General features: G+C 43.4%; 1 protein-coding gene across 2 annotated transcripts in view; it reads right to left on the bottom strand.

Moving 5' to 3' along the window:
- The window catches only part of map4k2 (mitogen-activated protein kinase kinase kinase kinase 2), a 29,974-nt gene that overhangs the window by 1,179 nt on the left and 11,382 nt on the right, over positions 1-17,413 (bottom strand). Inside the window, exons 8-31 of one of the 2 annotated variants that reach the window (XM_018744472.2) lie at positions 17,293-17,365; positions 16,221-16,352; positions 15,512-15,574; positions 11,391-11,472; positions 10,848-10,958; positions 10,595-10,673; positions 9,523-9,581; positions 8,908-8,954; positions 7,789-7,827; positions 6,934-6,967; positions 6,466-6,661; positions 6,208-6,380; positions 5,781-5,822; positions 5,537-5,621; positions 5,369-5,448; positions 3,854-3,914; positions 3,378-3,501; positions 2,919-2,977; positions 2,430-2,533; positions 2,084-2,267; positions 1,831-1,899; positions 1,316-1,402; positions 861-931; positions 665-720 (exon numbers count right to left, since the gene is read on the bottom strand). In XM_018744472.2, the coding sequence (XP_018599988.2) occupies positions 665-720; positions 861-931; positions 1,316-1,402; positions 1,831-1,899; positions 2,084-2,267; positions 2,430-2,533; positions 2,919-2,977; positions 3,378-3,501; positions 3,854-3,914; positions 5,369-5,448; positions 5,537-5,621; positions 5,781-5,822; positions 6,208-6,380; positions 6,466-6,661; positions 6,934-6,967; positions 7,789-7,827; positions 8,908-8,954; positions 9,523-9,581; positions 10,595-10,673; positions 10,848-10,958; positions 11,391-11,472; positions 15,512-15,574; positions 16,221-16,352; positions 17,293-17,365 (2,110 nt within the window). The remainder of the gene's footprint in view (positions 1-664; positions 721-860; positions 932-1,315; positions 1,403-1,830; positions 1,900-2,083; positions 2,268-2,429; positions 2,534-2,918; positions 2,978-3,377; positions 3,502-3,853; positions 3,915-5,368; positions 5,449-5,536; positions 5,622-5,780; positions 5,823-6,207; positions 6,381-6,465; positions 6,662-6,933; positions 6,968-7,788; positions 7,828-8,907; positions 8,955-9,522; positions 9,582-10,594; positions 10,674-10,847; positions 10,959-11,390; positions 11,473-15,511; positions 15,575-16,220; positions 16,353-17,292; positions 17,366-17,413) is intronic. The other variant, XM_018744473.2, reaches the window with a different exon arrangement.

Here is a 17,413-nt window from a genome sequence, read left to right as displayed (position 1 = left end):
CTCTACAAACTCATGAATGTGGGTAGTGATTTAACCGAAATAATTTGATGAAATTGACATGAAACACACACACACACACATCTTCAGAACCGCTTGTCCCTTACAGGGTCACGGGGAACCGGAGCCTACCCGGCAACACAGGGCGTAAGGCCGGAGGGGGAAGGGGACACACCCAGGACGGGACGCCAGTCCGTCACAAGGCACCCCAAACGGGACTCGAACCCCAGACCCACCGGAGAGTAGGACTGCGGTCCAACCCACTGCGCCACCGCACCCCCTGACATGAAACACACACACACACACACACATTTTCAGAACCGCTTGTCCCTCACGGGGTCACGGGAAACCGGAGCCTACCCGGCAACACAGGGCGTAAGGCCGGAGGGGGAAGGGGACACACCCAGGACGGGACGCCAGTCCGTCACAAGGCACCCCAAACGGGACTCGAACCCCAGACCCACCGGAGAGTAGGACTGCGGTCCAACCCACTGCGCCACCGCACCCCCTGACATGAAACATTTTATACAAAATTAATAAAACCATCTGGGGTTCATCTCACAGTACAATGTAGACCCTAGATGTAGTTACAGTAAAACACCTGCTGCTGTATATTCAAGGCACTTTATCACAGGCCCTACTAAAAAGGTTGTGGAAAGATGTGTACCTGATTGTGCCCAAAACCCGGAATGCACGGCTTTCGTCTGTAATCTCTTGGGTTATCTGTGTGAAAACACCAAGCAATTCAGCGTCATAACTACCCAGAATTTCCATTTTGAAACTAACTTCATTTATTCAGATGCCTCTCATCTACATGCTTCAATCATTTATAACGATTAACTGCCATTCAAAGTCAGAAATACCTCACTAGATTGCAGGCAGCGCCCACGAAGGCCATGCTTCCAGAAAGCCAGAACACTGTCCTGTAAACAAACTGTACACAAAGGTAGTGTCAGGATCAGTCACCCAATAATCATCAAAACCACAGGATAAACAAAAACATGCAGAGTAACTCACTGTTGGTCACTAAAAAAAGCATCTGCTAAATGAATAAATGTAATGTAAATGTACTTATTACTAGACCACACTTCAGTGTAAAGCACAGTACTAGTATCTTACAAGGCACAACAGAACCTGTCATCTTGTAGCAAGCAACATTTTGATTAGCAACCGTAACAGCAACATGTTCCTGGGTTTGTTCATCTTGCCTTTTTGCTGGACTTTGCCTCATTCACAATGATCCACCTACACATCTCCACTTCATAACAGCAGCAAGCAGTAATGTGTGTGGAGGACAGACTGCTGACATTGCTCTCACCCAGCGTTTCAATGCGAAAACCAAAGTCCAGCTCCGAAGCCAGATCCTGACATGGAAAGCCCTGCAGGTTTACCACCCGCACCGTATCTGTGAGGGAAAGTGGGGCAGCAGAGAAATGGGCACTTCAGTTAACAGCTGCCAGGAATGGGAAACTGTGTGCTTTTGAGTTCAGCAGTAATAGGAAGAATTTCTCAAGGTAAGTAAATAACTAGATTAATTGCAAGAATTGTGAGTTACTGGATTTATGAAAAGAAGTCATTAATCCACAACCATGTGAGTGAGTGAGTGAGTGAGTGAGTGAGTGAGTGAGTGAGTGAGTGAAGCTTTATTTCCTGCTTTAAAGAATGTTTTGCTCAATAGACAGCGCTAATATCAGTAAATGATAACTGACTTTTGTGAAGTGGACAGTCATCATGCTATGAGTGGCTCCAAGAACTCCCTGACATTTGTCAGGCTACTGACTTCTTTTACCAATACGTTTTTTGACAGCATCTCAGTGTGTAGAGCAAACCCACCTTCCAAAGCAATGAGGACTGTGTCTCTGTCTAACTGAGTCACCTGCACCGCCTGGAGGGGCTCGCTGTCTGTAAACACACCAAGTAGACACTGGAATTTGAGGTCTATATCACTGTCATATACAAAATATACCTTTTAAACTGCAAGTATGTACAGCTATGTCATGGAATTATTACTTCATAAACCCATGTAACTATCATATGCACAAACATGCTCCAAAGGATACCCAATGCCTCTAGTATAGTTCAATACCTGATTCTGCATTAGTGGTGTTGTTGAGGTGGATGATGTCAAACTTCAGCTGTAGACTGTCCGGTTGCTGCTCACCCCCAGTCCCAGCCCTCCTCACCCCCACACACAGTTGCGGAAGCTCATCTGTCTCCACGACCAGGAGCTCAAAGATAGGTAGTGACTCCGGAAGGGTCACAGTTATATGCTATTTCAGATTAACAGAAAAGAAATGCATTATGGTAAACTCCTGATCTTTTTAAAAAAAAAAAGAAAAAAAGCAAGAAGATCCTAGACACCAGACATCACACATTGCTTTATGTGTGGTGATGTTAGAAATTTAATTTTTTTGTTAAAAAAAAATTCTTACCTTAAAGTGCAGGAATTTCTGCAGGGGCTCATACCACAGCAGTAGGACCAGACCAGAAGGAACAGCCCCACAAAGGAATATACTGTCAGTGTAGGGGTTGCGCACTGCCAGCCAAACAGATGGAGACAGAGGGAGCCCAACCACGGTGCAGAAAGACAAAAAGAGAGACAGGGAGGACTATCAGCACACTTCTATCGCACAAAGAGACAATCCATTTACATCAATCAGTGCCTCCCATTGTTCCTTTGCTGGTTATAAATAGTTAGTATGCATAATACTAACAGCATTTTAACTTTTATTGTTCTGTATCACTAGTTTTACTCAAATTAAATATAATACCAGTTTTCTAGTACCATATGACAGGTATAAAATATGCAATATAATTAACTTGAAGGCCTTTATAAGTTAAATCCAACTAATTTGATGGCAATGTCCTGTCGTGCCTAGACTTAAGAGTGTCCCACATAGTCATGGGAGATTTCCGCTCACCTACACTGCACCTCCGACAGCCCTTTGTTTCCGCTATCTTCACAGAAACCACGAATTTCCTGTTGAAAAAAAAATTCACCGGATGCTGGAGAATTTGGGCTCCTAAACTGGAAGATATCCTGTTCTCACACCTTTTGTGTCACTTTCACATTAACCTCAGATTTCCAATCTCGGTATGTAGAGCAAATTTTCCAACAACCAATGCACCAAGAACAACCACATTATGTTCACACTGATCTGTATTGTATTTCTGCACATTTATTAAAATTCTTGACATTCCAGGAAAATACACAAAGAAATGTAACAGTTGTATATCTTTTCAAAATGGTAAAAAACCAAAGATCAAAAAACTACTGAGTCAGACACATGAAAGAAGTAATAATGTCCATATAGCTGTAACAGCAGCTGATGGGGCAAATCACCGTGACCACACACATGCAGACGCAGAAACATATATACCTGGGAATGATCCTCTCTGTCAGGCGGTTCGTACTTAACGACAGATGGCCCTGTCTCTTTTGCAGGTGCCTCCGCTGTTCAAAAAGGCCAGTCAAGCTGTGAGAGTACAGCTGGCTGGACTTCCCTAAAGACAGAGTTAGAGCACAGCTCAGACTCCACACTCTGCAGCAGATGTGGCTCTTGGTGCGTTCCAGAAAAGTTCAATTTTTCTAAATTGTTATATGAATAGCTTCAGGGACACCTTATTTGCAAGGCATTTCAGTAACAGCAAAAGACATATTTGAAATTACAAGTCTGTCTATCCGGTATCTTAGATAAAGGTGTCAGCCAAATAAAAAATAATATTAATAGTGATTACAATACGGTATGTTCAATCTAACTTCTTAACCTTTCAGCAACCTGGTCATAAGTATAACTAACTTTTACATAAGTGTTAGTGTAGCAGAGGAAAGTAGGGGAAGGGGAAAGAGTCATACCTGAGATGGACATTAGGACATTGTTCATGACATATAGCCAGGAACACCTATGAGGAAGTAACTGCAGACGAGAGAGATCTCACATGATGGCCAGTAGAGGGAACGGTATTGAAACCAGTCTCAAAAATCAATTCACTTATGATGTGAAAACTCAAAACATCACGATTCTGCTTTCTTTCTTCAAAAACGAGCATTTCATCTAGTGAATGCTAATATACCAGGTAACAATGCAGAACATACAGGCAGGCAGTGAGGAATTTACTAAGATTAAGTATCCTTCTCAGCTGAATCGCACCAAAAGTGGATTCAGAAGCACTTGAGAAATGCATTTTAAAATGTAAACAGTCATTGCCTGGTCACCATGAGGGTTAAGAACCAAAATGCTGTCAGGAACTGCATTTGTCTGTTAACCCCACAATTGCTGGACATGCCCCATTGTATAAGGAATAACAATTTAGTTAAACAGGTGGGAGAAGGGCAGGATGCGGTGGCGCAGCAGGAGTTTGGCCTGCCGGCTCTCCGGTGGCTCTGAGGTACGAGTCCTGCTTGGGGTGCCTTGCAACGGTGAGCGTTTCCCCTCCCCCTACAGTCTTACGCCCTATGTTGCTGGGTTAGGCTCCGGCTCACCACAACCCCGCTCGGGACAAGTGGTTTCAGTCAATGTGTGTGAAACTTGGGAGAAGGTAATATATAGTTATTTTAGTGTACATCTGTTAAAATAACACATTAAAAAAAGCACCAGAGTTGCAAAATTAATTTTTTTAAAAAAAGGGGGATAAATATTTGTGGCACAGAATAGTAGAGCTGCACCTACCTCCTGGACATAAAATCAGAGACAAAGGTAAGAAGTTATGTGATGTAGAAATGTTTTTAACTGTATTTCACTGCCTCCCCCGAAAAATACAGGAAACTGAAAAGCCTTACCTTCATCTAAAGCAATGTATGATTCATGTAAGCAATGTAAACATGCGAGCTGTGCTACCTGCACAGAGGCCAATATTACTACAGGTGGTCTCCGATTTACAATGGTTCGGCTTCCGATTTTTTCGACTTTACGATGTGAGCTGGCGATATACATTCAGTAGAAACCATCCTTCAAATTTTGAACTTTTCCCGCGCAAACGATATGCAGTGTGATACTCTCTCGCAATGCTGGGCAGCAAGCCGCATCTTCCTGTCTGCCACACAGATATGTGTATTAAGTGTATTAAATGCATTTTCAACTTACAATATTTTCGACTTACAATGGGTTTCGCAGAATGCAACCCTATCGCAAATCATGAATCACCTGTAGTAGGTTGTACAGTTTTCATCCTAGACATGATCATTGATCAAGATACATATGTACAAAGTCCCTAAAGTGAAAATTAGTGAACATGGCCCAAAAATGGCACGGATGTAGAAGTGTACCATCACTGACCACATATGTGAACCAGGCAATGGCTGTACATTGATAGGTATCCAACACTGTACTTGGGTACTGCACTTCAGCAGTGAGAACTGACACAACAGTACCTTTTCCATGGTGTCTTCATGGAGCTCATTGAGATTCAAGGTATAGATACCCTCCTCTGCACCTAGGATGAGGTACTGATCTGGGGGGAGACACGAGTCCATATAGGTTCCGAAAGACCAGCTTCCATAGGTATGGTGTACAGCAGTCACCGTGACCTGGGAGCCTACCTCGGGTCCTGGGGAGAACCCAAGTGACAGCGCAGTGGAGTTTGAGGGGACAGCCATTGAACACCTTGGAGAAACAGGCACCCATCTGTGGAACATGAACACAAACAGTTCCTCAACATAGCACACAGGGGTGTCCGAGTTACTTGGTGTTGCACTAGACATTAAAGTGTAACTGTGGACGTGAGGTTAATGGCAGTATCAACAGCTCTCTCTGTACCTCAGACCACCATATGATCATACTTACATGAACTTGGGGAGTGGGCGGCAGCCCGTGACAATCCGCTCTCTAAAATTTTTTTAAAAAAATAAAACAAACAATGACAAAAGACATGATCACACAACACAGCACTGGATCCCACATTTCAAAATCTGATGAATAAAGATGAATAAAGAAAAGATTAAATCTGATGTAATTTTAATAAAGAAATTAACATTTTTGTTTGAAATTTGCAGCTATTGTGAATCCCAGAACTGTGGACAGAATCTTACAATTCTACCCTCAAACTGCTGGTGATTTATTGATTACAAGGGAAACCTTCTTGGGGGAGAAGCAGTAACCTTTGAGTATCTTTGAGTCTCAGTGTCCCAAAACACAGCCCTTCCTACCACCCTAATAAGGATATTACAGGTTAATAATAAAAAAAAAAAAAACCAATCACTGGGCAACTCACAGATTCCTCAGTCTTCCTTCTCAAGGTGGCCCATTCAGGGGAGAGAGGGTGGTCTCTGACTGGAGCAGTAACAGTCACTGGCTTCTCCGTGTCCTTTATGACACCCTCAACAGGCGCACAAGGGTCACTGCGCCATAATCTGATATCCTGGCTGGCAGAACACCTAGACAGTACTTGGCAAAGAAACCAATTTCCTGCATTAAAAAGGGGTTGCTGTTGCCAGAGTGAGAAGTGATTTTTTTTCTTCTTTTGCTGTACCAGGGGTGGAGTTGGGGAGCAGGGTAGAGTCATGGCCAAGGGTGGCATTGGGACGCAAGGTGAGGTCTTTGTCATCCAGGCTTGGACACACCGAGCTGAAGGCTGGCAGCGAGGAGGTGCTGGACACCAGGGGTGGACTGACCAGACCACACCATTTAAACCCATCACACTTCTTGTCTTCTTCAGCAGAACAGTACTGCCACACAGCAAGTACACATCAGACTGGTTCTTACACATGATACCTCTACAGCCTGTTTGAAGGTGCATCATTATAGACAACATACTCAAAGACAAGTGTACTTATGGTGCACAGACAACTCACTAAAACCTTAAAAATACATAAAGAGACACGATCATTGCTATTACTAATTGCAGCTGGTTTTGATCATTGGGCATGTCCCCTTCACAAATATGTTCAGTGAACAGAAGCCCACAATTTCATTTTTTTTATGTGCACATCTCCATTACCTCAGCAGATGGCGCTTTCTTCACAGTCAGGCTCCTGTAATAAAAGATTTTAAAGAAAATTTCATTGTACATTAGTGGCTTTAAGCAGTCAATGTGTTTGAAAGTAAGCGAAATTGCAAATGCTCCAGTGTGAAATACACACCCAGCATACACCCATCCTCCCAAAACTTTAAAGACTACTGAATATAATATAGCGGGGGCACGGTGGAGCAGTGGGTTTGGTTGGGTCCTGCTCTCTGGTGGGTCTGAGGTTTAAGTCCTGCTTGGGGTGCCTTGTGATGGACTGGCATCCTGTCCTGGGTGTGTCCCATACCCCTCCAGCTCTGCGCCCTGTGTTGCCAGGTTAGGTTCCAGTCTGCTGTGTCCCCCACTTGGGACAAGCAGCTTCAGCCAGTGTGTGTGTGTGTGTGTGTGTGTGTGTGTGTGTGTGTGAATATAATATAGCAGCACACCCAAACAACTGAAGACAGGAAGGAAATACTATCATTTCAATGTGCATTTCTTGTGTAATTCAGACTTAAAGGAAACAACAAGCACAACATTGGCTAAAATGCTCAAAACTTTTGGGATACATTTGTAAAAACCCTTTTTATATTTATGTTGTTGTATGATCAATTTTTTTTTTTTTTTTTTTTAAATGGAACTGCACACACAAGTTGAAACCACTTAAAGCTTTTAGACTTTGTGTTGATCAGAGCTGAAACAGTGTTGTAGGATTTTAACCATACTAGAAAGCAGACAAAGATCACCTCAACAGATAATGCAGAGAAATACCAACATGGACTGCAATTACGGAGGCCTCAGTCTGGCTCCTGGTGATGCTAAGTGACAAAGGGTTTGGAAATGGAGTCTCACCTCTCCAGCAAGGCCTCCTCAACACATTCCAAAAGGCTCCTGATGTGAAGAAAATAAAGAAAAAAAAAGTTTGACACTATGATCAAAAATGACAGTGCTGCACAAAACAACAGCTACGCAAGTTTCACCTGTCCTTTATAGATATGTCAACAGCACTTCCAAGATTCTAATGTAAAAAACCCTGACATTATTTATTCTGACGCTAGAATGACACAATGATACTGCAGGCAGCACTGGTGCCTGAATTTAAACATGGGTTTAAAAACAGTTTAGTCTGTGTGTAGTTTGCATGTTCTCCCCATGTTTGTGCGCGTTTCTTCCAGGTGTTCTAGATGCCACCCACAATCCAAAGATACATTCCAGCTGAGCCTGTGACTTTAAATTGCCAGTAAGGTGCAATTCCGAGAGTGAGCATACATATATTGTTTTGGGTATGTGTGGGACAGCTTGTCCTGCAAAGCATGGTGTACTCTGCCACATGCCCCCAAATAGTATCTGGAGCACTGCAACCCTGCATCAGACAATGAATGATTATATGAATGAATTAATGAATGTTCTGACACTTCTATGCAAGTAACATTAAAGAGCTGGCCGTTTTACCCATTTACATTTAATTTAACTGATACTTTTCTCCAAAGCCACTTACAATGTTAAGATACCTAGTTATTTACCCATTTACTCAGCTGGGTAATTTCTACTAGAGCAATTTTAGGGTAAGTAACTTGCTCAAGGGTACTACAGCTACAAGTGGCGATCAAACCTGCAACCTTTGGATCCAAAGGTAGTAGCGCTAACCACTACACTACCAGATGTCCCATTTAAACTGTTAGATACCAACTGGAGCAATCAGGTTCAGGTGTCATTGCCAGAACACATGGGTTTTGAACTAGTCCTTTTGAACATAAGTATTTAGTCTGAAGTGTCTATGATTAACCACTATAACAACTGTTGTGCACTTTTTCTGCCTTCAGCCAATGACAGCTCTATAAATGAGTGGGAAAGTGTTCTCCCTGTATGAAGAAATGTTAATTACTGCAATAATTGTCCAAGACTGCCAGATACTTCCATTGCTCTTTGATACTATGAGAATAAAGCAAAGAACAATGTTTTGAGTCTTACGGAGAGTCATCTTCCTCTTCTGACAAGCTCCATTCATCATAATGGCCCTGTGTGCATGAAATAAATTACTGACTTCACTGTCCTCATTTCACCACCAATCAGGTTCACACTACATCCCAAGAATGCTGGCTCAAGACAGTGTAAAAATACCACAGTTATTCTCAAAATCAAGCCAAACTGTAATTACATTTATCCAGAGATAAAAATAAAAAAATTTCCATATGCATGGTAAAAACTAAAAGTATAATGCTCTGTAACCTTTGCTGTTGTCACTTCAGAATGTGCATTTTGAGAACTATGTCAGGATATGCAAGAAAAATGTACAATGAGACCGGTGATAACTAGTCATTACTAAACTAGTACTTCCAGACTGAGACTGGAGATCCTGAAGCTGTTATTCAGATCATATAACTAGATGGACAGTATGGATATCAATATTCAGGAACATCATACTGTCAAGCACTGTGACTTAAAGCTCAATGTATATTAACAATAGGTACAGAATAAACCGTAGGTACAGCAGTGTACCACATGGCTGTCATATCCCTCACACAAAACCTTTAATCTTTGTATGTAGACAAGACCTGATGCCAGGTGTGCAAACAGCATCCTTACCTGATCTGGACAGGGGTCTGTCACTTTTCTCCTGGGGGGGCCAAACTTCAGCTGGTCAACTAACACAGAAAAGCAATTCAGCACTCTTTCTCACATTAGTACACTGTACAGAATATGTCAACAGCCGTGACAGTATTCACTATTCATTTGCTCTTGTGGTGTGGTGGCATGAGGAAACAATATCCATCCATCGTCAAAAACACTTATCCCGAGTGGGGTCGCGGCAAGCTGAAGCTTTACCCAGCAACACAGGGCGCAATCCGAAGGGGGAGGGGATACACCCAAGATGGGATGCCAGTCCGTCGCAAGGCACCCCAAGCAGGGCTCGAACCTCAGGCCAGCCACACAGTGGCAACCAGCTGAACCTGCCACGCCACCACATACCCCAAGTAAACAATATGTGTATGCTATATAGCATAGAGTCACACAGGCTCTTTTCATGCCCCAGAGTGGGAGTACAGTCAGCAGCCGAGCTGTGGACCACTGAAGCCTCAGCTACAAGCCCCAACAATGGCTCCTCAGTCATGGTCATTTCCTCCCCACTGCATGTGTCCATATGTGTGGGCTAAAAGGCTGCCACCACCCTGCATGGCCATTGGTGTGCGCAGTGTTCTGTGATCACTCTGATCTCATAAGCCTGGCTGAACAGGATCTTGTCAGTGGATCCTCAGCTGGTGACCCTACATCCCAGTTTGTGTGATAAAGCTGATGGAATCAGTTAAGTGATTCACAGTGGTCATTATGGTCTCAGCATTGACCAGATCAGACAAACACATATTTTCCACAACAATGTAGCAGCAGTGGAAAGGGCTACTTTAACATGTTTTGTGAGTCGAAAGTCTATTAATGGATAAACCTTAAGGCAGGTACCCGGGTGATGTGCATTAGTTGATATGGTGGAATGTAACAAAATTAAGTAATGAACTCATTGCATTTCTCTGTGAGATGTACATCACTCTGGAGAAAAGGATCTGCTAAATTAATAAATGTAATGTAAACCAAACTTCCAAACGTGCTGACCACCACAAAGGTCTGGGCAAATAGGAAAGACGGAACCAGCCTATATACTCACACTGTTCCTCTGATAGAGACCTCTCCACCGTGCGCTGTTTGCCTGCAGACTTGATCTTATCAGGGGAGACATCAGATGCCTGGGGATAAACACACAAAAATACATACCCATGGGCAGATATAAACAAACACTGACACATCCCAAAGATCCCTGAAAACAGTCACACTTCTTTGACCGGTAGTTTTCAAAAGTAACTAACTATATCAAAAAATACATATTAATAACAATAATAAGAACAACCAGGTACACTCACATCTGGGTCACTGTCATCCTGACTCGAGGCAGCATGGAGCTCAGGGTTACTGGCCAAGTCCAGGAGCTCAATGGCCAGAGTCCGAGTCAACAGCTGGGTCATGAACGGGTGCTGGGGAGAGATCATTGGTCATACAGAAGCCCCCTTATCGAAAAGCGGCATCAGGCTACATACATAGACATTTCAAGGCCTACAGAAACAGATTTGCATATATAATTTTATGTATTTGCCAGCATTTTCTTATTTATTTCACCTGTGTGTACACACACACACACACACACACACACACACACACAAAGTATACCAAATAAATATGCAACAGCATATATAAAAGGTACTTTCTATGGCAAAACAGTATGTATTTCTAACAGGAATCTATGTGTTGTGTAGATTATTTCTGGTGTGTTACTTAGATTTCATAGGGTACAAGATGTGTTAGATTGCAACTATATGTATATCACCCATTACAGTAACATTCCTTTCTCAGAACACTGCTTTAGAGGCTGTTAGCAGAAGCATAGCCACCAAGGTGATGCTGTGTACCTCCAACAGCCTCTCTGCTGTAGGTCTCTTGCGGGGATTCTTGGTGAGGGCCATCTTCACAAAACTATGAAACAGTGCAGACCTACAGGAAGATCACAGTGTAGACAACATGGATTCCCTGGCCATACTGAAGCTGCTAAAATCAACTAATCACCACCTGTCCTGGAAGGATTATTGTACCCTTAGCTTAGCTCCACCAATTTACATTTATTCATTTATCTGACACTTCTGTCCAAGGCAACTTGTAATTTTCGACCTATTTGTGAAGCTGGGTAATTTCCCTTGAGCAATTCAGGGTAAGTAATTTTATAAAGAGTTACTATAGCAGGCCTCGGGCCTGGGAGGAGTTCGGTGAGGCCATGGAGGAAGACTTTCAGTTGGCCTCAAAGAGATTCTGGTAAACCGTCCGGCGACTCAGAGGGGGGAAGCAGTGCTCCGCCAACACTGTTTACAGTGGAAGTGGTGCACTGCTGACCTCAACTGAGGATGTCCTCGGGCGGTGGAAGGAGTACTTTGAGGATCTTCTCAATCCCTCCGACACGCCTTCTGTAGACGAAGCTGAGGCCGGGGACTCGGAGGGGGACTCGTCCATTACCCTGGCTGAAGTTGCTGAGGTAGTCAAAAAACTCCTCGGTAGCAAGGCTCCGGGGGTGGATGAGATCCGCCCCGAGTTTCTCAAGTCTCTGGATGTTGTGGGGCTGTCTTGGCTGACACGCCTCTGCAGCATCGCGTGGAGTTCGGGGACGGTGCCTCTGGACTGGCAGACCGGGGTGGTGGTCCCTCTTTTTAAGACCGGAGATTGTGTTCCAACTACAGGGGGATCACACTCCTTAGCCTCCCTGGGAAAGTCTATGACAGGGTACTGGAAAGGAGAATCCGACCGATAGTCGAACCTTGGATTCAGGAGGAGCAATGCGGTTTTCGCCCTGGCCGTGGAACACTGGACCAGCTCTATACCCTCACTAGGGTGCTGGAGGGTTCGTGGGAGTTTGCCCAACCAGTCCATATGTGTTTTGTGGACCTGGAGAAGGCATTCGACCATGCCCCTCGTGGCATCCTATGGGGGGTACTTCGGGATTATGGGGTTCGGGGCTCGCTGTTACGGGCTGTTTGTTCCCTGTATGACCAGAGCAGGAGCTTGATTCGCATTGCCGGCAGTAAGTCAGACCTGTTCCCGGTGCATGTTGGACTCCGCCAGGGCTGCCCTTTGTCACCGATTCTGTTCATTATCTTTATGGACAGAATTTCTAGGCACAGCCAGGGAACGGAGGGTGTCTGTTTTGGTGGCCGCAGGATCTCGTCTCTGCTTTTTGCGGACGATGTGGTCCTGTTGGCTTCATCGAATCAAGATTTACAGCGTGCACTGGAGGGGTTTGCAGCCGAGTGCGAAGTGGCGGGGATGAGAATCAGCACCTCCAAATCCGAGACCATGGTCCTCAGTCGGAAAAAGGTGGATTGCCCCCACCGGGTTAGGGGGAGCTCCTCCCTCAAGTGGAGGAGTTTAAGTATCTCGGGGTCTTGTTCACGAGTGAGGGAAAAATGGAGCGGCAGGTTGACAGACGGATCGGTGCGGAGACCGCAGTAATGCGGTCATTGTACCGGTCTGTTGTGGTGAAGAAGGAGCTGAGTCGTAAGGCAAAGCTCTCAATTTACCGGTCGATCTACATTCCTACCCTCACCTATGGTCATGAACTCTGGATCATGACCGAAAGAATGAGATCGCGGATACAAGCGGCAGAAATGAGTTTCCTCCGCAGAGTGGCTGGGCGCACCCTTAGGGATAGGGTGAGGAGCTCAGTCACCCGGGAGGAGCTCGGAGTAGAGCCGCTGCTCCTCCGCATCGAGAGGAGTCAGTTGAGGCGGCTCGGGCATCCGTTTCGGATGCCTCCTGGACGCCTCCCTGGGGAGGTGTTCCGGGCATGTCCCACTGGGAGGAGGCCTCGGGGCAGACCCAGGACACGTTGGAGAGACTACGTCTCCCGGCTGGCCTGGGAACGCCTTGGGGTTCCCCCAAAGGAGCTGGAGGAGGTGTGCGGGGAGAGGGAAGTCTGGGGGCTCTCCTTGGACTGCTGCCCCCGCGAGCCGGTCCCGGATAAGCGGAGGAAGATGGATGGATGGATGGATGGATACTATAGCAGGTGCAAGGGCTTAAGCCTAGGACCTCTTAATTACAAGGTAACAGCTCTAACCATCATGCAACCTATTGCACTCATTAAATTTTAGTAAGCAAAAGGATAAAAAAAAAAAGCATCAGTAGAAGCTTACACACTGTGTATTCCAGCTTAGAGTTATACACTCAAAATACGATCAGCTCAATTTTAACAATGGTTTATTAATGTTACCGAGGAGTCACACATTCATAACTGCTATAGGGTGTAAAGACTACAGTCAGAAATAGTTTTATGCAAATAATATTTAAGATGACACAGATACAGTGCTGTGAAAAAGTATTTGTCCCCATCCTGATTTCTTGTTTTTTGTGAAAATCTACTAAATTGTTTCAGAAATTAAAACAAAATCTAACATAAAACAAAGGCAACCTGAGTAAATACAAAATACTGTTTTCAAATGATAATGTTATATATTGAAGCAAAAAAAAAGTTATCCAATACCAACTGGGCCTGTGTGAAAATGTATTTGCCCTCGTACTAGATTTCCCCAAATCTCTGAAACTGCATTCATAATGGGGTTCAGCTGGACGAGATGCAACCAGGTCTGATTACTGCCAGCCCTGTTCAATCAAATCAACACTTAAATAGAACTTTTTCAACAGCATGATGTTGGTTAAAAGGTCTTATACAGTAACACTATGCCAAAGTTACAAAAAAAAGTCCAGAAATGATAAGGTAGAAGGTGATTGAAATACATCAGTCTGGGAAGGGTTACAAAGCTATTTCAAATGCTCTAGGAATACAAAGAACCAGAGTGAGAGCCATTATCTCCAAATGGAAAAAAATTCAGCACAGTAGTGAACCTTCTCATAAGTACAGTGACGACTCATTCACGAAGTGACAAGAGCGCCGAGGAGAACATCAAAGGACCTACAGGCCTCTCTTGCATCAATAAAGGTCACTGTTCATGACTCCATTATCAGAAAGACACTGGGCAAAAATGGCATCCATGGAAGAGTGGCCAAGTGAAAACCACTGGTAACCCAGGAGAACATTAAGGCTCATCTGAATTTTGCCAAAACACACCTCGATGATCCTCAAACCTTTTGGGAGAACATTCTGTGTACTGATTCGAAAGTGGAACTGTTTGGAAGTCAGGGGTCCTGTTACATCTGGCGTAAACCAAACACTGAATTCCACAAAAAGAACATCATACCTACGGTTAAGCATGGTGGTGGCAGTGTGATGGTGTGGGGGTGCTTTGCTGGGCAACTTGCAATAATTGAGGAAAATATGAATTCTGCTCTCAACTAAAAAATCCTAAAGGAAAATGTTTGGTCTTCAGTCGGTAAGTTGAAACTCAAGCACAACTGGATTATGCAGCCAATGATCCAAAGCATAGGAGTAAGTCCACCTCTGAATGGCTGAAAAAAAGCTAAATTAAAGTTTTGGAGTGGCCTAGTCAAAGTCTTGACTTCGACCCAATTGAGATGCTGTGGCAGGACCTTAAACAGGTAGTTCATGCTCAAAAACCCTCCAATGTAGCTAAACTGCTATGCAAAAAAAAAAAAAAAAAAAAAAAAAAAAAAAAAAATGGGCCAAAATTCCACCACAGTGCAGTGAAAGACTGATCTCCAGCTATCGGAAGTGTTTGGTTGCAGTTATTGTTGCTAAAGGTGACACAACCATATTTTAAGGGGGCAATTAGTTTTTCAGGTGGGTGGTAGGTGTTGGAAAACTTTTTTTTTTTTGCTTCAATAAAAATTCAAAAAACTTAAAGGTTGCCTTTGTTTTATGTTGCATTTCGTTTGAAGATCTAAAACTATTTAGTATGAGATATACACAAAAACAAAAGAAATCAGGATGGGGGCAAATACTTTTCCACAGCACTGTAAATGAATTCACCAAATGTATAGAGGTGAAACATAGCTGTCAAATCATCATTCTGATTTTCTTAAAGCTATTCAGATCATGTCTTTATCATGGTATTGAATTAGTCCTATATCTTACCACTTGGTTCTGTCTTTGAGTTTAGGAGGCTGGAAGTTGCTCTTTGACATCAGCATCAAGGCTCTGGGGGAAAAAAGTTTTTAAAAGGTACTGTAATTTAGACCTGACAGAAACATATGATATAGTCAAAAACAATATCTAACATGCTGCCACCTCCCTGGAAAAGGTTTTCATTGGAAGCAAAAGAGAACATTCTGGGCAGTTACTTTGAGCCATAGATTTTTCAGTTATGTATCCCTTTTACGGGGGGCGCGGTGGCGCAGTGGGTTGGACCAGGTCCTGCTCTCCAGTGGGTCTGGGGTTCAAGTCCTGCTTGGTGTGCCTTGCGACGGACTAGCGTCCCGTCCTGGGTGTGTCCCCTCCCCCTCCAGCCTTACGCCCTGTGTTGCCGGGTAGGCTCCAGTTCCCCGCAACCCTGTCTCGGACAAGCGGTTCAGAAAAAGTGTGTGTGTATCCCTTTTACTTAGGGCTTGCGGTGCATCATAACCTAGTTTGGTATACCACACTAAATTTAACTTCTCAAATCTGAACCTTCTTTCTCCACTACATTGAGTTTGTCTTTCATGTTTCTGTTTAAAAAAAAAAAAAAAAAGCTGACTCTCTGCAGCTCTACAGTCTGCTTTTGTTGAGAAGGAAGATGGATATTAAGCACATACACAGGTCCATGGAGAAGAATGCATTTTAAAGACGTCAGTAACTGTGTGCCAACCTCATTGGATGCAGGTCAAACATGGGTGGCTGTAGCTCCGCCAGCTCAATGGCCGTGATGCCCACTGCCCAGATGTCACACAGATGGTTATAACCACCCTTCTTCTCCACTGCTGCCACTTCCGGTGCCATCCTGAAAGGGAAGGATCACATACAAAAAAGAAAAAAAAATAAATATTTACAACTGTCTTATTTTTACAGTCTTAGCTCAAACATTTATACTCCCATATACACAATAAAACACAGGAGAGCACAGAACATCCCAGCACAGAAAAACAGCAGGCAGCCTCTAATGTCCTGAATATCTATTCAGCCATTATCTCAGATACTCCCAGCTTTAGCCACACCCTCTGCAAAACTTTTCTTCTGCTCTGGAATCCTCAGTTACAACTGCGGGACAGAACCGCAGTCAGAACTACAAGAGAACAGAATTATACTGGCAGCAAAAACATGAAAATAACACAAATCTAACTGCTTTTCCTAATATTTACAGAGTTTTTAAAAACGTGCATTTATCAAAAATTTAAGGCATTAATCATATCAAGCTAGATTAAAAAATGTTAAATACTGGTAATTTTGAGTTGCATTTTAAAAAAAAAATACATTTCAGCAGAACAATTTGACAGGACTACAGTGCTAAAAAACCTAAAAAAATGATATTCACAATTTTATAAACATTTTAATATTAAACAACTGTGCCTTATTGTGGCCCAGCTGAAATGCAGATGAAATTTTTACATTGCTCTTTCATTATGTATTCAAGTATTATGCACTCAGCCACAGTAACTGAGTACTGACCTCAACACAACAGTTAATTCTTTACACATGGGGATTTTTTAAGAAGCAACCAGAGTAATACTAAGACAAGAAGGGTGCAGGGAGGCCTGTTCTTTAGATTTGTTATCCCACCAATGGGAAGTGCACCTCCAGTAAACCAGGGACAACAGACATAACATCTTCTGAAAATATCCATTGATTTTGCTCAAACTTTATCTCACTGTTTAGCCTCTTTTTCTCAGTTTGTTGTTTCTGCATCATTGAATGTAAGATTAAAAAAGCTGTAAATATCTTACCAGTAGGGTGTACCAATAAAGGACTTCCTTTTGGCTACTGAGGCAGTGATCTCTGCAGCCACACCAAAGTCAGCTGAACAAATGATGAGAGCAAAGAGGCAAATAGCATCAATGAAAAATT

Source organism: Scleropages formosus, chromosome 13 (assembly GCF_900964775.1).
Source record: "Scleropages formosus chromosome 13, fSclFor1.1, whole genome shotgun sequence".
Taxonomy (NCBI): domain Eukaryota; kingdom Metazoa; phylum Chordata; class Actinopteri; order Osteoglossiformes; family Osteoglossidae; genus Scleropages; species Scleropages formosus.
Note: the sequence above shows the minus strand (reverse complement) of the source record. Positions and strands in the feature narration are given on the sequence as shown.